General features: G+C 34.8%; 1 protein-coding gene across 2 annotated transcripts; it reads left to right on the forward strand.

Moving 5' to 3' along the window:
- Positions 1-385: 385 nt before the first annotated feature.
- On the forward strand, positions 386-12,386 carry LOC107471922 (probable protein arginine N-methyltransferase 6). Of its 2 annotated transcripts, XM_016091460.3 has the most exons (14): positions 386-679; positions 1,106-1,171; positions 2,409-2,477; positions 3,409-3,444; positions 4,903-4,968; positions 6,217-6,285; positions 7,244-7,321; positions 7,653-7,731; positions 8,246-8,340; positions 10,199-10,283; positions 10,452-10,648; positions 11,707-11,825; positions 11,919-12,010; positions 12,173-12,386. In XM_016091460.3, the coding sequence occupies exons 1-13, from the start codon at positions 464-466 to the stop codon at positions 11,959-11,961; spliced, it is 1,218 nt and encodes a 405-aa protein (XP_015946946.1). In that variant the 5' UTR covers positions 386-463; the 3' UTR covers positions 11,962-12,010; positions 12,173-12,386. The 2 variants fall into 2 exon arrangements, with proteins under 2 accessions (XP_015946946.1, XP_015946945.1); XM_016091459.3 differs by having other exon boundaries at positions 11,919-12,386.
- The last annotated feature ends 10,957 nt before the right edge of the window (positions 12,387-23,343 follow it).

A 23,343-nucleotide genomic window follows, 5' to 3' on the forward strand; every position in this document is an offset into this window, starting at 1 on the left:
AAAAAGTATAAAATTTACCAAAGTAAATCTTATATAGTATAAATTAGTCTCTAACTAAAAATTATTAATTGATCTTTGTTTTTATAGAATATTAGATTGATTAGTTCTTATTAATTTAAAAGTATAAATTAATTTTAATATATATTTTTTAAGTGACAAAGAGCTAGTTTTTTATTTTTCTAAAAATCCAATATGGTCGATGATTAAAGTGTGTAATATTTTAAGAGATAAAAATTTCATTTATCTACTTATTTTTAAAAATAAATTTTTCTTTTTCTAATTTTGATATTAGAAACTAATTTGTTTTTTTTTTTTTTGAAATAATTTATTCTAAAACTTATGATCCTTTTGTTAATTATTTATGGCCCTGGGTAAACACGAAAGTTTACAAGACGAGGTACTTAACCGCTGCGGTCACTAGCTTAGCTTGGGCCGAAGGCACAGAGAAAGAACGATAGAATAGATGTTTCCGAAGGAGAATAGTAGTAACGGCTACCACAGCCACAGAGAGCGAGCCCGTCGAGGCACGCGCAGGTCACGTGCTTCCCGAGACAGTATCAGCCTTAGGGTTTATGACCAGCAGCAGCAGCAGCAGCAGCAGCGAGCTCCTTGCACGGACTTCGACATGGCCTATTTCCATTCTTACGCTCACCTCGGTATTCACGAAGAGATGATAAAGGTTCTGTAGCATATACTATATCCTTCTTTTCTTCCTCTTTTATTTCTATCGTATTTTACTTCATTATTTGTATATGGCCTATATAAGATTGTTGCTGTTTCTAAAACCACAAGAATGTCGCTGTTCACTGGAATAGCAAAGATATATTTTGCATTTTTAGCGAATATTTATTAGAGCATTTTGATTTTGATTTTTTTTTTTAAATTTTGGTTTAAATATCATTAGCTTTTCATGGTTTTGGTTGAACGTATTTGGTGTAAAGCACTTGGTTTTTTGAATGGGGTTTCTATAACAGTTTGACTGCGATTTATTGGGATGCAATGCTCAATTGATTTTGTATCCTCCAATTTCTCTATGGTTTATTCTTTTTCTTCTTAAAGCAATGTCTTAGTAGAAACTAACTTTTCTTTTCCTTTCTTATCATAGGATCGCGTGAGGACTGAAACTTATAGAGAAGCAATCATGCGGCATCAGAGTTTTATTGCAGGCAAAGTAATTTAGCGATCACAAGTTATTGAGTATATATATATATATATATAGTATTTGGTTCTATTTAAGTATTTTGTTATTCTAGGGAAAAAATATTTGTACAATTAAATTCCAGATGGAAGCCATAGATCCCTAGTATTTATATGATATTTGCCTGAAACATTAGTCTTGATCAAAATTAAACCTCAGCCTCTGACATAATTGATTTCAGAAAAATTGGGGAGAGAATTTCTGTTTCAACAAAAATATGACTGTAAGTTGGGTTATTACTACTAGATTTTCTGTGGGTAACTTGGTAATTCTGATTTCAGTAGGCAGAAACCATACTGATAAGGAATTGAAATCAGACTAGAAGTTTTGGTTAATATTTTCAATGCTATGACAAGAAACAGAATACTAAAAACACCACTAACACTTCAAAAGGGTATATGTACGTGTCTTCCCTTCCCAATCATAACTCAAATCTTGTTTATCCCCGTCTCTCCATTGAAGTGAGCTAAGTAACAATTCACTGTCCGCAATTCACTTACAGAGTCAATTGCTCTTTTATTCTCTACTTTATTTTTGTTAGAATCTTTTGGGGGCAATTACACAAAACTGTGATTTATTGCACATGTGAAAATTCTGTTCAGAGCTTTAGAGTCAACAAAGAGTATACCTTCTGTCTCACATTTGACCTCTCTCAGATTCAGATTCTCTTTGAACTTTCCCACACTTCTCACCTTGTCCTTCACTTCCTAAGTCTGAGATAGCTCCCCCTTTTATTCCATTTCCCTAACTAGGTCACATGTACAATCTTCAAAACATTTTTCCATCCATATTTCTCTCATTGCATCATGTGGTTTAAACATGCTGCTGCCTGGCCTAAAGTCTAGGTAGGGTGCTAATTTGTAAACTAGAAGTCTTTCAGAAAGACCCCAAAAAAAAAAAACTTTTTAATTACAAATATGATTCCTGTTTCAATTTTAATTCTTCTTACCTTGTGTTTGAAAATATGAATAACTTGATTTAATTTACAATCTTTGGCCATAATAGAGGATTTCGGTTCAATACGTGAAGGACCTCTTGTTGGGTTGTGTTACTAATTGTAAAATCAATGAATGAGAGATGGTATGCCATATGAATCTTGGAACCAGAACCAACCATTGGTGGCTGCTCTTATGCAAGATTCTTTTTTTTCCTTTTTGTTTTTGGTCTTTTTAAATCCTGCTTTTCCCACTAATGTGCTATCTTCCTTCAGGTTGTAGTTGACGTGGGATGTGGTACAGGAATCCTTGCAATATTTTGTGCTCAGGCTGGTGCAAAGCGGGTAAGCTCTTTCAATTTGAAATGGTATACTTTTTCAAGTTTAGATACATGATAGCTTTAGTTTTAATATGATAAAATATATTTGTATAAAAATTTCACCGATGCTTTATTATTTCTTGCCAATCCTTTTTACATACTCGCTTACAAACGGGCAGCTTGGTGCAAAGCATCTTGCATTACACAGGGTCTGGGGAAAGGCCACACTCAAAGGGTGTAATGTAGGAGGTTTAACTTGATGCGAGACTTGAATCTATGATCTTAAAGTCACACATGAGACAATTCAACGTTTGTTCTAAGGCTCCCCTTATTTACATACTCAGAGACAATTATATGTTTTTCTATAGATGCTATTTTCCCAGTCCACCTTCATAGATGGCTTTAAATAAAAGTGCAATAATTGATAGTTGATGCTTGATCTTGGTTAGATTAGATTTGTCATTTTCTATCACTGATTGGTTAAATTTGAAGTTACTGAAGTCAAAATTTGTGAAGGATTTTTTTTTTCTTCTTCATTTAACAACCTTATTTTTTTTAATAGTTTTTGCATCCCTTTTATTGATTGTTTAAATCTGTTGTGCATTTTTAAGGAATATTTTTCATTTTTTGTGCTGTATTTCTCTTCATTTCTATTTTCTCAACTCCTTATGTGATATTTTTAAATTGTGAAAGATCTGGTTATTTTTAATTAAAATTGTGTCTGCTGACCCATACTCCTTGTGATAAAAGACTTACTGTTACTATAACTCTTTAGCCACGCCTTTCCCCCCTTCTCCCAAATAAAAAAAAAAAAAACTCCCAACCCAAATTTTAGGTTTTTATTTGATCAATTTTATTGTCCCAATAGTTTCACCTAGTTGTGTCAAATAGGGCTTATACTATACCATTAGAGAAGTGTTAGACATGAATGACACTCTGGAATGTCGTATTTTCAGGTATATGCAGTTGATGCCAGTGACATTGCCCTGCAGGTAATTCTCAAAAGATTTTTTCATTGGTGTAAATTTTTTTTTTGTTCTGGTGCAAATGAAGATGATCATGTCTCTATTTTGCCAATATGTTCCTCTCTTGTTTGGAATTCATATGTACGTCTGTGGCATCGCTAGCTAAAATGTTCTCTCTTTGTGGGATAAAAGAGAATATCATTATGACAAAGAAAGCAATGATACATGGATATGGAGGATGCAAAAGCAAAAGACAATGAAAATAAGAGCTATATATAAAGCATAGCTTTCCTTCCTTTCTTCAATAAAGCACTTAACCTATGGCACTGTTTAGTGCACCATGTAGAATAAGATTGGAGAGGAGAAAGGATACTGGAGAGGATATGATGAGTTATCTATTTTGTGTTTCCATACTAGATTGTGTTTTTAAACATTTGAGATTCTATAACATTAAAGGAAGAAATTAAAATAGAACTGCCTAGAAGTTCACTTTGATAGTTGGTTGAGTTTAAACCCCCAAAATGTAAACAAGTATATTGATTATATTACACGACATATAAGCCTTGGGCCCCCTACTGGAACTTAGTGGTGGGGGTTGGTCGAAGAACCATTAGGTAGCGACCCTTTTCTCAGGGAACGGATGTAAGGTATTGCATCATATGGCTCCACCCTGAGGTTCCATGGTTGGCCTTCGTCATTAGACAACTATGTCCATTTGGAGTCAACTAGTTGGGTTTGGCAATTGATCAAGTGACACAGTTATATCTTGTAAATTGTATTAACTTTTAAAAATTTAAGATCAAAATCTCATTACATATATTTGTCTGACATTCGCATTACTTAGTAACAATATTCCTAGATCTGTGAGGGTATGGTACAATGAACTTTTGCTTAGTTGTTTTAGGAATACTGTATCGTATTTTGACTATTGTCAATTATTTCATTGCATACTTCGCCAATGTCCTCGGCAGCAGAAATATATTTTCATTAGTATGAGTTTATGAAATTCTACTTTTATCATAAAGTAAATTAAAAAAAGAATTGTGTTTTTGGCAGCCTATTTCTCAATCCTCCCCATTCTCCCAGTATTTGCTTGGTATCTAATTGTGTTATATACTGGAAATATAATTATTGATTATATTTGTATTATTCATTCTTTTTGTATTTACAGTTCCGTTGTTGTTCTCGTAACATCTGGCAACTTTTAATATTGGTTGTAAGCTAATTCTCAGTGTCTGTTTGCATCTTTTTTCTTTCTTTTCCCCCCTCTTATGGTTTTGTGGTTGCTTCTGTTTTGTTATGTATTTCTTTCCCCTTTGTGTTTTTCTTTTTCTTCTCTCCTTTAAATTTGATTGTTTACTTTGACAATGACCTGTCAATTTCACATAAGTTTATGATGTTTAATAGCACTTTTTAGGTTGATTTTCTTTGGTTTCAATTAGTTATTTTCTTTTGTTTCAATTAGTTATTTTCTTTTGCAAGCAGGCAAATGAAGTTGTGAAAGCAAATAATCTGTCTGATGTTATTGTTGTATTGCATGGAAGGGTTGAGGTATGTTGCTTTGAATGATAAATATTTCATAATTCTTGAAAGGTGCTATGTAACAACAGGTATCAAGTAGCAATATAGCAGGGAAGAACTCTTAGGCAATACCAATATGGTATTCCCCTCCTCCCTTTTGTGTTATTCCCCGAAAATGAAGGGAAAAAGTGTAACTAAGGTATCAGGTATTCGAGAAACCTGATTCTCCTGTAGTCCTGGTTTGAATGCCATCTCACTACTTCCTCACAACCCTTAATTGTTCTCACCTACCCCTCATAACAGGATCCTCACTCTCACTCACTTGCCAGCTAGTCAAATTGATTACAAAACCCACCCTAGCCATTAGCCAATAGTTCATTCAAATTCAATTACAATTGAGTTCCTAATTTCTATTTGGCTGGGTACCTAGCATGCTTTGATTTATACTTAAAAGTATAGTAATCTAAATATTGACAATGTTTGAATCTGTGAAAAAATAAATTCAAAAGAGAGACAATGATCTTAAAATTCTAATTTGAAATGACAATTTAATTGTTGCAGTCAACAAGTATACTAGTCAAACAAGCAATATAGTTGATAGTAGTGTCTCTAATCCCATAGCATTTGATTTGGAATGAATTATTGATTTTGACTAAATCCTAAATATTTATTGGACTAATGAGTAATTTTGGCAAAAAATGGAACATATAATGAAATAAAATAAAAATCCAGTATACTGAGGACTTTGCTAACAAGTGGAAGTTTTTTAAGTTTTTCATGCATTTGATGTTATTAGAATGTTTATGTAAAAAAATTGTAAGGAATCTTCAATTTTTTCACATGTTCAATACTAAACTTCCACTTTTGGATATGTCAGCAAAACCCGTAAATTTAATAGACAACTAACTAACTGACTTGATAAACAATAAATTTATTGACTATAAGCCGAATGTTAACAAGTACAGGTATAGTGAACTTTTGAGTGCTATGATAATGTTGTTGTGCATGCAGTTAGGGTAAGCAGCTGGATATGTTGGAGAAGTTTCTCTTAGATGTAGTTTTCCCAAGTTTTGTATCTGAGGCATCCACTTGCCACTCTTATTTCACATATTTCCTCTTTAACAAAACTGGTCCATAAAATCTATGATAATTTTAGTTAATGTTTACTGCATATTCTACTTTACTCTGAAACGAGTATAAAATCTTTCTATGTTAACTTTATATTTGATAGATTACCCAGCCGAGTCACTATTTACCTCAGGATTATGGTTTTTGCAGGATGTTGAAATCAATGAACAGGTGGATGTTATTATTTCAGAATGGATGGGTTATATGCTTCTATATGAGGTGTTTATTATGATTCTTATGGTTGTCTGAGTTCATATGCATTTTTCGCAGTTAAAAAAATTTTAACAAATTATCATGAAAGCAGTTAAGGAAATTGGTCAATTATCTTTCACTTGAGAGACATTGACACAGCAAAGTAAAAGAGAATTTGTTATCTAATGGTCGCAGTTCTTGGTACTTATTCGGTATGCTGTGGAATCTTAGCTATTCATAATGCTTTCGAATAATCATCCTTGTGAAGATGATTGGCAAAGTAGATTTAAAAATACGTTAAAATTGTTCTGTTTCTTTCTTTTTTTAATTTAACATTTATCCGCACAACACTGCCAAACAGGCAGCAACTCATTGTTCAAATCTGCATTCCTTTCTTTGTCTCGAAAAGAGCAAATAATACCATGTTCATGTTTTAATTTGAGTGTGATCATTGACATGGTTATTGATTTACTACTGAGGTACACCTGGTTTTGTGACGGCATATAATATATTATTGGTAATGAGTTTTTCAGTAGTTTCAAACCTGATGTCATTTAATTTCAATATACTAATGATGTATACCACTTATTTTTTTCCCTTAAACACAATTTTCAGTAAGTATCAAATTTCGGATTAATAATAATTTGTGAAAGGAACAGTAAGGCAGGATTAATTAGGACAAAATGGAACACCCAAAAATCCCACGGATCTCAATTCAATCATTTCCATCAAGAGAGATGTGAAAATGATATTTATAATGTGTTGATATGCTATGTTTTTTATGAATGGAGGAACCAAAATGATATTTCGATGAGATCCTTGTTTTCCTTTTCCAACTTAGGTTGGGTTTGGCTTCAGTTCAAACATTAGTCTTTTGTCTGAAATGATACTTTGGCATCATTACATCAGCAGAACCTTTATTTTCCCTTTTCTTGCAGCAACTTTTATAATTTATATGGGTTTGAAGATTTTGCTTTTGTTGTAGAGCATGCTTGGAAGTGTTATTACTGCTAGAGATCGCTGGCTCAAACCTGGGGGTCTTATCCTTCCTTCAAATGCAACGGTATCTTTATTTTGTTTCTAAATTATTGACAGATATGTTGTTGTGAAGGTCTCTTCTAGAAAGTTCGTGTCTGACTGATACCTGACCAAAAAAGTATACCTATCGATATTACAAATGTTGATCAAGAAGTTCAGTACTACTAGTTAAAAGTGTTTCCCCCTAAAGTTTAATCAATCTAGTCGAGATTTATTTTCCATGAAACCTAGAATTGCTAAAATTTGGTTGACAGTCACTAATTACTGGATTTGGTTTATCCTGTACTTGATAATAATATGATGTCTTTGTCTTGTCAACTATAAAAATGCTGACCTTTTGGTGTACTTTTCTCTAGTTGTACATGGCTCCTGTCACACATTGTGACAGATACAGTGGAAGCATTGATTTCTGGCGCAATGTTTATGGAATTGATAGTGAGTGCACCACTCTGGAACTTAGATGACACTCAAGATCTTTGTTTTATTGAACTTCTTACTGACTTCAAGTACATGGCTACATGCTAAATCTGGATTTGCTTATTTACTGATTTATTACCACTTTGTTTTGTTGGGCTTGCAATACTTCATTTATTGTATTAACATTTTCTCAAGAGCATTTTTTATTTTTGTTGTATTTGTAAAATATTCCTTTACTAAAGTCGTGTCTGACCCTGTTGATATTATATTTTATGTTATTATATATGATGCTAGATATGGTAGAGGTGATTTGGATATCACCTCTTAAATAAAACTTTTGCTCTTCATGTTGTATTTTTCATCCTTCAAGGATCATACAATCGAAATAACTTTTTCCGCCACATTGCCTTGTCTATAACAGAAATTGACGGGATGGGTAGAAGTTTGTGGATAAGATTTTATGTGTAAATTTGTTTTGTACTTTTATCTACTGTTTTCCTCCTCACTTTTTTAATGCTGCTTTTGGTTTCAGTGTCTGCCATGTTATCATTAGCAAAACAGTGTGCATTTGAAGAACCTTCTGTGGAGACAATTACCGGTGAAAATATTTTGACATGGCCACATGTGGTGAGTCTGGAAGTGTTGTGGCTGTTAATTTTTTTGGAATTTGCATCTATCAGATGCTGAAGTATAAAGTACATGCTCTTCTAGGTTATTCGTTTAATTACTTGTATTGGTTGAGTTTGAAATTTGCTTCTGAAATACCATCTGAATAAAAGATCGGTTCACTTCGTAACATGTTTATTCATGGCTTTCCATGATGTACTGTGTCGAGTATGGCTATATAATACATTGAATTACAGCTCTTTTTATATTTCAAGATTAGGTGGGAAGCTTGGTAGTTATATATCATCTAGGGGGGATTTTTTCCACTCCGGAGATTGTTAGGTAGAGATAAGTTGTGTAGTGGAACAGTTACTGTATTATGTAGGTAGAGCCAGGATCTTCATTTGTCAGTGCTTTTTATGGTTTAGCTTATTATGCTATTTTTCCAAATAATTATACCAAACAAGCAATAGCTTCTCAAAACGGACCTTGAAATAAGAAACCTTTGAAATTTGTAGTATTAGTTTTTTTTGGAACGCTAGTTGACTAGGACCTTGATGTGGAACTGGTGGGAGAAAGGGTATAAAGGAAGAAATAGAGGTGGAAGAAGGAAAGACAAAACAAAGTCGTAGAAAAGGGAAAAGGGCTAAGATCAATGAAAGGTAGGCTCTTTTTTTTTTTGAGGGGATAAAACAGAAGTATAATTAACTAGAAAAAGTTTGAAATTTTTGACGGAAAGGTTTTTGACATCAAATAGGTTCCTGAAAGTTAATGTGGGACGGAATTAGTTCTTCAAAGTTGTTTGGCATTATATGAAATGAGTTCCTAACATGTAACATTAGTTTCTAAATGATGCATGTGACATCAGTAGATCACTAAAAATGTCTTTAGAACAAATCAAAGTGATGTCACATTATGATTCCAGTTACACATGTTTACTAAAATGATCAAGCATACCATTCCAGAAAACAATGTTTGGTCTCTTAGAACTACTGTGGCCATTAATGCTGGAAGCAAAGACTGAAGTTTGAATGCAAGTCTAAATGGAATGAAGCGATTGGTGAAGAGTAAGTGGAGGATTTGGAGCCATTTTGGAAGGGTGGTTGGCAGACCCTCAAAGATCTGCTGGTTTTTGGATCATTATATTCTGCCTTTCGGTTTAGCTAAGAGCAATTTTACCTAATGTAGTTTCTTTAATTAAAAAAAAAGAAAATGTAGGAAGCCCTACACCAATATTTGCTTGTTGGTAATGCCGGGTATGAATATGTGATTAAGGAGAAGAAGAGGAACATGGATAAGGTTTGTGATTGGGTTGACATTTGTCGCCTTCGTCTGATTGTAGCAATTGTGTTTATGAGCAAAGAGAAATTCCATAATATCCATGGATAAATCATATTGCTGTCTTTCTTATTGGAAAGGTGTTTTTCCATCTTTATACAAGTTTTTATGTTCAGATACACTGAGGTGGTGAGCATTGGTCCTAGCGTGTTGTTTTGTTGTGTCTGTGTGTGTCGGAGGAGTAGAAGAGCAAGATTTTTTGTTTGTTTGGGGGGGCAGGGGGAGATTTTGGGGGACTCCTCCTCCATTCCCACGTTATGGTATGCAATAAGTCTCAGTAGATATAGCTGAACCCGTAAACATCATCAATAACTTAGTAATATTACTGGGTTTATGCCATTCTATAAATTGAAGGATGCCTAAATCACAAAATGCATATATTTGTTCAAATAACCTGTTTGAATAGGTAAAATGTGTAAATATTTTTATACAATAATGTATGTGACTGTGTTTTTATATATGCTTGCATATTGTGTCTCCATTTTGGGTTTCCTGTGATTTTGAGTAACATTTTTGAAGGAATTGCTCATTACTATTACAGGTGAAATATATTGATTGTTATTCTGTTACCATTGGTGAGCTAGAAACTGTAACAACAAGATTTAAGTTCAATTCAATGATGCGAGGTAACCTTTGTATGTTTCTTTTCTTTGATGTATTGAGTCCTGATTTTTTTTCTTCCAGCTGTGAATATTTGAGCCTCCCACCTCTTGTACTTGCTTGCTTTTCACAGTGCTCGTCTAGTTTATTATAAAATTGTTCATTTAGTGAATTATTTTTCCTTTGTTCTACAGCACCACTTCATGGTTTTGCATTTTGGTTTGATGTTGAATTTAATGGGCCTGCAATGCCACAAAGCAATTATCCTTCATCAACTTCATTTACTGATAATCATCTGGTGAATGGTAGTCAGAGGAAAAAGCGGATAAATCCAAATGAAGCATTGGTCCTATCCACTGCACCTGAGGACCCTCCAACACATTGGCAGCAGGTGCAGTAATTTTATATATATATATATGGTAATATGTGGTTTTGGTTTCCATGTTTCCATGATGTTGATACATTCAGTCCATGCTTACCACCGTGTCAGGTAGTTGTTTAATGGGTAAACCTACCAAAAACAGTACCGAAAGTTCATATCACTGACAATTAATCTCGAATGATATGAATGACAAATAAACCTCTGAAATATTTAAAAACGTGAGTAAAATGACCAAAAAATGCATTTTTTTATGTGGCAAATGACTTTTGTATTTTAAAAACATGCTGAATTTTTGTGGGAAGATTTGAATAACTATTTAGTAGATGTATGTAAAAAATCAGAGCATAATTTAATCTCTAGATTTCTTTCTTCCATTTTTTTTAAAAAAATTCCCTCATTCACAAGAAAAGGATAAAAGAAAATCACAAAAAAATCACTTGGTGTAAAATCACCAAATTTTAAACATGAAAATGTAATATTTTTCTAACATGGTTGCAAAAACTTACATCAAATCATATCTTTAAACTTTTTGAGAAAGTGTATCTAATATCTGGTTTGTCACGTTTTTAAATCTTGTTTGTATCTTTTAGAGTTATTTTTTTTAACGATATAAACTTTGTGGTATCATTTTGGTAGTTTCCCTTGTTTAATGGAATCAAATTGGTGTCATTCAATGGGCAAAAATAATAATGTAGGCATAGTCTTTTGATTTGCAGTCTATGTACCATTTGAATGTCACTAATCTTTCTGAAACAAAATTGATATTCTGAAAATTGTGTACTAAATATTGGGTTTACTGCATTACACTAGTAGTGTCATTTTTAGGTTTTTTAGTTTTGGGTAATGATTGTACCTGAAGACAAGAGAGCTGGGTTCAACAACTTTGGCAAAATATGTCCGAGGAAGAGTGAAACTAAGACAGACAGGGACCCTGATCCCTCTTTCTATTTATTTATGCTAGTTTTATATTATCCTCGTTATTTTACCGCCGGAATGAAGTGCACAAAATTGCATCTTCAATAATGACAGTACTTTTGATGTCATGAAGTTATTAATCTATTTCGCAGACGTTGATATACTTTTATGATCCGATAGAATTGGAACAAGATCAAGTAATTGAAGGTCTAGTGACATTGACACAAAGCAAAGAGAATGCTCGCTTTATGAATATTCACCTTGAGTATACGTGAGTGAGACATTTATTCTATGCAGTCGTTTCTATTTTAACCATGATAACCATGAGTGTTATTGATTCTGACTTTATTTCCTGCCATTGCAGTTCGGGAGGTCGATCACACATCAAAGAGTCTGTAATGAGATGATCTCCACAACCATGAGTAGTTTTTGCATCCCATATACGCGATCCTCCAAGTAATGCATATATATTTTACTGGTTTATTTTTCTAACAGATCTGAGTTCACAATTCACTAATCTCTGGTTACTAGATTAGAAATGGAGAAACTGACAAACCTCTTAACATATACTGTTAGTTGACTGATCAAAATTTTGTTGTAAATCGATTCTGTTTGAAGGGAGCTTTAGAGTAATGGCTGATTTGTTTTCGTGTGATCTCAAGGTCATGGGTCAAGCCATAGAATCAGCCACTGATGTTTGCATCAGGTTAGGCTCCCTATATTACACCATTTGCGTGCGGTCTTTTTCCGGACCTTGCATAACGCAGTATGCTTCGCACCCGCTGCCCTTTTTAATTGATTCTGTTTAACATAATGAGTCGGATGTTTCTTATCTGTTTGTCAAACTTTGTTTATTGTTGGCTTCTTTTATTGAATTAGACATTCTTGTCTTTTTATGTTCAAAGTCATTTAAAATTGTAAGCATTTTGTCTTTCGTTGTTCATCTGTTTTGCCCTATCTACTGGCTAACGATGTACTTTAATTTAATGTGGTTGAAGATAAAAAAGATTGTGCATGTTTGCTTGGTCACGTTGTAAAACTATGACCTAACTCTGCACTGAATACTATAGAGAAGCCACTGTGTTTCTGTTGTGGATACAATTGCATATGTCAAGGATTTGTGATGGGATAAAATAAGACACAGTCGCATGTCTCTGGACAATTCTGTCATGAGGGCGTATGAATGGGTAACTTAATTGGATGCGTCTGTTTTTAGTTGTTCTAATTCTGTGTTTTTTCAGTATCAGGAGGAGCTGAGTAAGGTATTAGCGTTTCAAATTCATGACAATAGTGAAATATGTTTGAAATATTCTTTTAGACAAGCTAATAGAGTTTTTTTTTTTTAAATATTATATTCATGACAATAGGCAGATGCCATTGTGTGAAATTCATGATTTATTTATTTATTGTTGTCTTTGCTTCCTTGGACGTTCCCCGATTAGTTGTTTCAAAACTGAGTTTAGTGTATATAATACCTCAAATCAGTCCAAAATATTTTTAGCAAGTCATTTTCATTCTTAACAAATTTTAATAATCAAATTCTTTTTTAACATTTTATTTTGTTAGGTAAATCAATCTTCATGTCGAATTTTGATAAAGTTAGACAAATCACCTCTTATTGTTATCTGATATAATGATTGACTTGTCTAACGAAATAAAATTTGGAGACTGATTAAAGTGTTTGATTAGATTTTGTAGTGACTTATTTGAGATGTTATTCATACATATAATTCCTAGGACATGTATATCATTAAAGTCTGAGTAAGTTTTGTTGTGCAAGAACTAACCTATATTTCCGATTGATTGCAAAAGTATTGACAAGATTTAGTGGGAGTTGTGTGCCCAACTTTTAATGAAGATGACTTCGTTGGAATGTAGGTCCGAGAGAATCTTACGTAAGTTTTTTTTTTTTAATGAATCTCATTTGTGTTCTTAGAATGTGTGTGTATGTCTGCATATAGAGTTTATGATGATGTTGTGGTAATATAAAATGTATGGACTTATTCTTTATCGCACGCCCTTGCCTTTCCCTGTTGCATCTCGTCTGGACATAAATATGGGCATGTGCCGAATGTTTCAAAATAACCATGATATGAAACTTTTCACTAGTGGCTGTCTGTAGCTGTCCTTTGCTCACTGGACGCGTGCGAGACTTTTGTCACACCAACTTTACAATTCTTTGCTTGAATCATTTGGTGCTACAACGATTTTATGTTCACACAAGGGCATCTTTTAGTATTAGCAAACAACCTAGTAACCTACCAACTTTAGCTAGAGAGAATTGATCTGAAAAATGTATAGTTAAGTATTTTGCAGAGTTACTTGCATGTGGGTTAATAAACATATATTGTAGAGCGAGCTTCTCCAATCACCAGTGCTGCAAAAGAAATATATTGATCGTTAACAGTAGAATTAATATATATATATTGAGGATCAAATAATATCGTTATTAATTTAAGTAATTATTATATCGTTAAATTTGTTTGTGTAATTAAAAAAATCGGTGGATTAGAAATTTATATGTTGTAAATCATCTTTAGAAAAATTTCTGACAATCCAAAATTGTTTACTTTACATTTTTTATAACTAGAAAATCAACGTGTATATGTCTTCGAACTATAGATAAAGGGTTATTTAATTAAAATTTATTGGTGTTCAGTTTCTGTAAAATTTGATATAAATTATCTTCATATCATATTATTGTGAGTTAATGTTTAATTACAAGCAAGCTGATATACGAGTTAAGTAAAAATTGGTATAGATGATCTTCAGTATATATTATTAATTCGTTATGATGTAATGGTTGGGTCGGTAAAATATCAATCGTATAAAAAATTTATACATAGTAAAGTTGTTTAAATTGATAGTTGTATCATTTGATCCAAATAACTTGGTAGGGAAATTGGAAATTTTGAAGGAAAAGGAATTAAGATGAAGGAAACGGGTTATTTCATAATTTAAACCTTTCTTATTTGGGGATTGTTAATTTATTAGGAAATGAGTTTTTCAACAAGGGCAATTTATAATTTAATTATATTTAGTGTACACTAAAATTAATTATCAAAATTAGTTATTAATATAAAATATATCTTGTAATACAATATATATAGAAGAACTAAGGAGTAGGATGAGTATTGAGTGGTATATATGTGTACTATCAACCAACAGAGGCGAAATTGAGAGGTGATCCTCGCAATACTGAGTCATACCTGCAATGACACAGAACAGAGATCAAGCTAACATCTAATGAAGAAATTAAAAAAGGGATTCCATAAATTAGAGATTCATTTGGTTGGCTTATTTTAGTGTGATGGGAGATGAGCCGTGGGCTTGAACCTGGTCTAGTTTCATGATAATCATATCAGACAATGTTCACTTTCACTTGTTCGTTTAATATCAGAGGTTCGAATTCTACTTTGTATATGTAATAATCCATTACGTAGATCCTTAAAGGTTGAGGGATACGATGGGCAATTCAAAAAATAATTGACTAAACCTATTTTTTAGTGTCTGATAAAAGAAAGAACAAAGAACAACTAAGATGAAGATATTATTTGCTTCCTAATGATCTTATCAACAATACTACAAGGAATTAAAAACTTAGTGTAAGAACGAGAATGACTAGTCGTTATCTTAGCTAAATAGTCAGCTACCGAGTTCGCTGTTCATTGAATCAATTGAACATAAATCACCCAATTTTGTTGCAGCACCTCAGAAATCTTTAAAAGAAGGTCTGTGTATTCTCTCTAAGATGAACCCTTTGTAATCAAGAGATAAGTCTCTAGACAATTTGTTTCGCAAATCACCTCTCTGTAGCCACTTTTCCAAGCCAAACAAAGGCCCCTCCAAATTGTTAATAGCTCACAATAACCATTTACCTGTAATGTCCCAAATAGCACACCCAAACTAGTAAGTTGGTCTTGTTCAAAAAGACTAGCATTACAATTTAATTTAACAACATTAATTGTGGGAGGGCACCAAGAATCACACAAAGAGGGATAATGTGTCACTTGATTAGAATGCTTCATAGCAGCATACTCAGCTGCAGAGTGCCTGATAGGCTTGAGAATCTTCACCTTGCTCCAAATGTTATTTTAATTAAAAAATCATCGTTTCTGTTCCTCCAAATCCACTAAAGACCTTCTACAAAAATCTCTTCACTGGTCCGAAGGTTTAGACAAAGCCAGCTTTAAAAATTCAAGGAGACATCCAAAATTCGCATTCCCACCTTCAAACTCTCCCAAATCGATCTCACGTTATTACAAAGTCTGAGGAAGTGTTCTATAAATTATGGTGCTTCATTACATCTGGGGCAAAGATCCATTGATGTTAAGCATCTTCCGTAACGAAAGTTAGCAGTGGAAATGACCCCATGCATGATGAGTAAAATCAACCCCTTGACCTTCTTAGATATTCCCAAACGTCAGAGCCACAACCAATTCTTATTTATATCTCATGCAACCTTTCTTTCAAGGAGCCAGCCATTCATAACCATTCCTTGTTGAGTAAGCCTTTGAGGCATTCTCAATATCAGTTTAGATCACACCCTACCTGCACTATAGGATTGTAAGTTGTAATATCTAACTTTAGGGTCTCATGTAACACAGTATAAATTTGATTAAAATTCTAACTTCCCCCAAACCACACATCGCCTAAAGAGAGACAAGTGTCTAAAATATGCATAAAAAGGATTTGTGGTTTGGCCCCGACTAGGAGTGGCAAGAGGGGAAGCCCGCTCCACCCCGCCAAAAGCCCGCCCCGCTTAGTGAGGCAATCCTAAATCCCACCCCACCCCGCCTAACTGCGGGCTGGCGGGCTAGCAGGCTAAACCATTCACAGACATTAAAATCTTTGTAATTATAAATATCTAATAAACATAATATAAACCAAGTTTTCATCCAAAACATAATTATAAATATTGTCTCCAAAGCAAAATAAACATAATCCAAAACATTTAATTTTCATCTTCATTCTCTTGTATGTTGGGTTGGGGAAAGTTGGGATTTGGTCAAAAAATTTTAAAAAAACCCCTTTGCAAAAGAAAAATACTAAGCCCGGTGGGAAAGCCCGCCCCGCCAAAGCCCACAGTTTAAGCGGTGCGGGTTAGATGGACTTTTGCTATTTGGCAGTCCCTATTTTCCAGTCCAACCTGTCTTTTTTGGTGGGTTACGCGGGTCAGCCCGACAGATTTAGGCCCGTTTGTCATTCCTAGCCCCAACGGTCTCCAAAGATGATACCAGAAGGATTGAGTTAAAGACCCAATGCACAAAAAATAGCCATTTTTAAGCCTACTAGCTGTCTTTGTGATGTTGCGCCATATGCTTAAGGATTGCATAGGACAATGAAGATCCAACCCCAAGCTTCCTTGAACATATTTAGCTAGCATAATGCACACCCATAATTTGTTCCTACCATGGAAGAGCTGCCAAACTAGTTTACCAAGAAAGGTAGTATTAACATATTGAGTATCGCAAACACAAGGCCCCCATCCCAAGTACTTGTCCAACTCATTAGCAAATCTGATAGAAGACACTCCACCCAGTACATTCTTACGAGTATTAGACACGCTCTTCGAACAAACAACTTTGGACTTATCTATGTTCACCTTTATGCCCGATGTCTTACAGAACAGGTTCAGAGAATGCATGATCTGGTGGACTTGAGTCTTGCTTGCTTTACAAAAAAGAAGAAGGTCATCTGCAAATATGAGATGCGAGATTCGTGAACCTCCCTAAGAAACAGCAACCGGGTCCCAAGCCCCCAACTCCACTTGATTAGATATAAAGCAAGATAGCATCTCCATACAGAATACAAACAAATACGGTGACATGAGATCTCCTTGTCGCAACCTTCTATTGGGTTGGAAACCATCCAATCTATTTCCATTCCACAATATTGAAAGAGCTGACACCTGAATACAATTCATAATGGGACTTCTAGTAGAGGTAGGAAAGCCGAAGCTACTCAAGGTGTAGTTTAAAAACTTCCAATCGATCTGGTCATATGCCTTATCAAGATCTATCTTAAAAGCGATAGCGCCCTTTCTTGATTTTGCTTCAAGAAATGGAGGACCTCTTGTGCTACTATGATGTTGTCAGGAACTCCTCTACCAGGAATAAAGCCTCCTTGATTTGGACATATAATATTAGCCAAGTATGGTCTCAAATGGGTTACAGACACCTTAGTTACTATCTTGTAAATGACATTGCATAGACTGATTGGTCGAAAGTCCTTTATTTTACTTGTGAAGTAGGGATGGCAGCAGTACCCGCATCTGTGGGTACCCGCCCCGCCCCTACCCGGTTGGGGGCGGGTTTGAACCCGACCCGGAGCGGGACGGGTCTGAATCGTGGCGGGTTGATGAGCGGGGCGGGGCGGGGTCGGGTTCAGGCTAAACCCGCCACTACCCACCCCGGAGTGATATATATATATAATTTTAGAAATTAGGGTTAGTTCTCACCGTCACTCCCTTTTAGTTCCCAACCCTAGGCAAACTTACTTCGTCACTTCTTCAGCTCTTCTCCAAGGACCATAGCCTCGGTTCAGCTACGCCAGACCACCAATCAGTCGCCGACTTGCCGTCACAGTTTGTTCTGTCATTGTAAGCTGGTCGGCGTTGTCACAGTCGCCGTCGCTCACCACGTCGGCGTCGCTCCCACTTCTCGTCGTCACTGTCCTTGCCAACTCACCTCTCCGATCTGTGGTCTCTGGTCTTTGTTGTCCCTCCTTCATTCCTTGTCGTCTCTCTAGTGACTAGTAAGCACTAAGCACTCCTCGCTCACAGTTCTCACTTCCTCTGTTCCTCAGCTCTTCTCCTCTCCAAGACCATAGCCTCACCGCCTCGGTTCAGTTCAACCCACCCAGTGCTTGCCATCGAATCTGCTCCAGTTCCGCATCTCCTTCAAGCCGCCTGTGCCTGATTGCTTGTCGCTCCTTCTTCGCGCAACTCGTCTCTGCCATCGCAAGTTCGCAACTCGTCGAATCGTCTGATTCGTCTCATTGCCACTCATCCGCAGCGCTTTTCTTCTGCGTGACCGCGTCTCCTTCAAGCCGCCTGTGCCGGTCGCTCCTCCTCCGCGCCGCCTCTCAGTCCGAAATCCTCTGCGCTCCCTCCGGCCTCCAAGTCGCGCACTAGACGAGCCACCCCCGTGCCTCCTCTGCATCAGAATCGACCCTCGTCCAGTCGTCCACGCCTCTCCTGGTCCCGAAACGCGCCACCTCCACCAGATTCTCCCCGCATAGCATCGGTACAGTTCTTGCCCCTATTCTGTTTCCTTGGTTAACTTTGATGTCATTGAGTTCCTTCATTCAATAATCTTAGCTCAATTACTTTGGAGGAATGTGTCTGTGATTCTGTGAACAGCTTCCAGAGTTTGGTTTGATTGCCTTTTCACTAATTTGCTTCTTTTTTTTCTTTTTAAATTTCTAGGAAAAGTACTTTTGTTTTTCTCATGGAAATAATATCCAACAAACTAGTAAAATAACAAACTTTAATTTACAAGAGGAGCAAATACTCTAACTTAAAATTTTAGAATTTGTAATGTTGATAAGTTTTGTGGATTGAGGCGACCAAATTAGATTGAAGAATAATGTAACTGTTATCTTTAATGATGGTTTATTCTGGGACTTCAGGTAATCTTGTTAGCTAATATACATTTTCGATATATATTGCTGATTTGGTTGTAAGGAGGTGTCATGGTGCACGTAGTTGTCAAAGTTTGTCTGACCTGTGTGCCTATTCTCTTCCATTCTTGTACTCTTACATACTTTGGACAAATTTATGTTGTTTCAAAAATAATGCAACTGTTATCTTTAATGATGATTTATTCTGGGAGTGGCTGCTGCCTGCTGAAATTAGATGGTGTACACAGTACTGCAAATTTGATGATTAACTTGTAAATGCGAACTGTAATATGCTTTATTCTTCAGTCTAATTTGGTCACTTGCTATTTGTCATGATTAGTTACACAGTTACCATAATTTGCTATTTAAAATATTGAATTTGTAATGTACCTATTAGAGGATTGTAAAGGAAGTGAATGCATACATTTGGCTCGACTACTTTAAGTGTGCATTCTGATTTGGTTTATTCTAATTTTGTAATTATGCATTTATGATATGATTTATGTTAATTTTATACCCTAATGTATTTTAATTTTATTGATATAGGTATTTTCAAATTACTTCATGGCTAGTAATGCTAGAGAAGACACACAAAGCAACAGTGTTGCTCCAAATGATAATGAAGTTGAAGTTCAAAGTAATGCTAATCCAACTTCAGAAACTCCACAAGCAACGGATAATGTCTCAACTCCAGAAGGATCAACTCCTAATGAATGTGACAATAAGACTCATGTTAAGAGTGCTTATTGGGAGTATTTTGATCGTTTGAAAGTTGAAGGTGAATGGAAGGCGAAATGCAAGTTTTGCAAGACTGTGCTTAGTGCAAATCCGAGGAATGGTACCAAGTCATTGTGGAACCATGTGGATCGATATTGCAAGAGAATAAAGGTGGCAAACTCTAGGCAATCATCAATTGTTGAATTATTGTCAAAACAATCACAAAAGCAAAAAGTGAATGAAGATGGTTTTGTGTTTGATCCTTCATTTACAAGAAAATGTGTCGCTGAAATGATTATTTTGCATGAGTATCCTATGAGTTGTGTGGACCACCATGGATTGAGGCGAGCTTTTGCTTCAATGCAACCAACTTTTAAAATGCCTAGTTGAAACACTATCAGAAAAGACATCTTGAAGATGTATGGGGACGAGAAGCGGAAGTTAACCCTTCAACTAGATAAAAATGAAAGTAGAGTTGTAATAACTAGTGATATGTGGACTTCCAACCAAGAAAAAGGATACATGGTTGTCACAGCTCACTATATTGATAGTTCGTGGAAGTTGCATATGCGCCTATTGAGGTACTTTAAACATTTTATAAACTTTTATACATTGTATTGTTTTCATATGTTGAGCTAGGTTAATCTAAAAATGCATGCATGTTTGTTAATCTTTTCAGCTTTTGTTATGTTCCTTGTCCCCATACAAGTGAAATTCTCACTGAAACGTTGATGAAAATATTGTTAGAATCGAACATTGATAGAAAATTGTCCATTGTTACATTGGATAACTGTTCTACTAATGATGCTATGATAGATGGACTGTTGGGGCGTTTAGATTCTTCATTCTTGATGTTGGGGGGTAAATTGTTACATATGCGTTGCTGTGCTCATATATTGAATTTGATTGTGAATGATGGCTTAAGTATTGTTAAGGAAAGTATAGAAAAGATTCGTAGTAGTGTATTGTATTGGACTGCAACACCGAAAAGGACCGAAACTTTTGTGAGTTGGTGTGCTAAAACAGCGATCTCATTTACTAGAAAATTAGTTCTTGATTGCCCAACTAGATGGAACTCAACTTATTTGATGTTAGAAACTGCTTTGTTGTATAAAGTTGTCTTTCCTAGGTTAAGACAGAAGGAACCCCAATATAAAATTGTGCCAAGTAATGAGGAGTGGGAAATTGCGAAGGAAATATGTGACAGATTGAAATTATTTTATGATGTTACTCAACTATTTTCTGGGTCTAAATTTCCGACTGCTAATCTTTATTTTACTTTAGTTTGTAAAATAAAAGTGTCATTGGATGAATGGGAAATTTCTGCTAATCCGTTAATTGCTAATATGGCATCTAACATGAAGAAGAAATTTGAAAAGTATTGGGATGAAATTCATGGCATTATGGGTGTTGCTGCTGTTTTAAACCCTAGGTACAAGATGGTTGGGGTTGAGTTTCAATTTGAAAAAATATATCCAGATCCAACAGAATGCTCCAAGCAAGTTGATAGAATTCATCAGTTGTGTAATGAGTTGGTTAATGAATACACTCAAAAATGAGTTCTGATGTGTCACATGTCGGTGTTGGTGTTGGTGTTGGTACAAAAGAACTTAATGAAAGTGGAAATACAAGTTTATTTGGGAGTGATGATTACATGGTGTATCTTAAAAGAAGAAAAATGACAAGGAGTTCATATGTGAATGTTGAGTTTGATCATTATCTTGAGGAGGAAATTCATCCTCCAAATGATCCTAACTTTAATGTTTTGAAATGGTGGAAGAACAATTAGATGAAATTTAAAGTTCTTGCAAAAATAGCTAAGGATATATATGTTATTCCAGTGTCCACTGTTTCCTTTGAATATGCTTTTAGTACAAGTGGTCGTGTAATTTCTCCTCATCGTGCAAAGCTCAAACAAGACATAATTAAAGCTTTGATGTGTGACCAAAGTTGGTTGTGGACACCTTTAGGAAGTAAATGTGATATATTGATTAATCTTCATTTATGTTAATTTTTTTCATAGTACCAATTAATTTGTTAATTGTTATCTCTTTTAATTTTCAGGTTTAAATCTTGATTTGCAAACTTTTAATGATGATGAAGATGTTGAAAGTGATCAAGAATAAGGGTTGAAGATCATTTTATATCTAATATTGTAATTTCTTTATTATGGTGTTAAATTTGTAGTGATCTAACAATATTTTTTTTAATTTCAAGTTATTTTAGCTAATGACATTGTATGAATTTTATGTTTGTATTTTAATTTATCTATGAATTTTAAATTTTTGTCTTAATTTATATATGAATAGATAAAAATTAAAATATTTAATTTTTACAGGGACGGATCGGGGTAGGACGGGTACCCGCAGGGACGGGTTCGGGTTCTGCTATTTACTACCCACGGGTAGTGATGGGGCAGATAGTATATGCATGTCAGGACAGCGGAACGGGGTCGGGTAGGGCGAAAACCCGCCCCTACCCGCCCCACTGCCACTTCTATTGTAAAGTCAACCTTAGGAATAAGCATAATAAGGGTTTCAAATATAGAAGAATCAATCGTGTCGCCCTAAAATATCCTACGCACTAAACTCCACATATATTGACCCACTACTGAGAGAATCACCTATATAATTAACTAAATCTATTTGTTTTTTTTTTGTCTTTCTTTCAAATTCTTCCTTCTAAAACTTAAAATATAAAATGTTAAAATTTTAAACCCAAATTCTAACTTCTAAATCCTATAGAATGACATCTATATATTTTGGTTAATTTAACTTAACAAATAGTTTATTAAAAATGAAGAATACTAGTTAAAAAAATCGTAAGAGAAAAAAATGTAGGAATAGAAGTTAAAGGAGTTAAATCTCAATTTGGCCCCTTAAATTTGGTTCGATACTCAGAATGATCTCCATAATTTTTTGGCCCCAATTAGAATCCTCAAATTTTTAATCGTAACTCTGACTTGTCCTTGTGATCATCTCTGTCACCAGAATGCTGATCTGACGTAATTGCATGATTGGTGGACACTACTTAAACGACGGTGCATTAGTTTTGCGTCCAAATCCTTTGGAAACCACGTAGTGTAAGGGTTTTCTTAATGTTTTGTAACTTATGATCGTCGTAGTGAAAAGAGAGTTTTAACCTACAAAAAACTGAAACGATATGTTTTCCAAAGGGTTTGGACGCAAAACCAATACGCCGTCATTTAAGTAGTGTCTACCGTATCATGCAATTGCGTCAGATCAGCATTTCGATGACGGAAATGATCGCAGGGGCAAGCCAGAATCACAATTGTAAATTTGAGGGTTCTAATTGAGACCAACAAAATTATAGAGGTCATTTTGAATATCAAACTAAATTTCAATAATCAAATTGAGATTTAACTGGAAGTTAAAAATTTGGTAAGTGAGAAAATTTAAAGAATCGATAGTTACTAAAGTTTGAATCTA

Source organism: Arachis duranensis, chromosome 10 (assembly GCF_000817695.3).
Source record: "Arachis duranensis cultivar V14167 chromosome 10, aradu.V14167.gnm2.J7QH, whole genome shotgun sequence".
In the NCBI taxonomy this organism is placed as follows: domain Eukaryota; kingdom Viridiplantae; phylum Streptophyta; class Magnoliopsida; order Fabales; family Fabaceae; genus Arachis; species Arachis duranensis.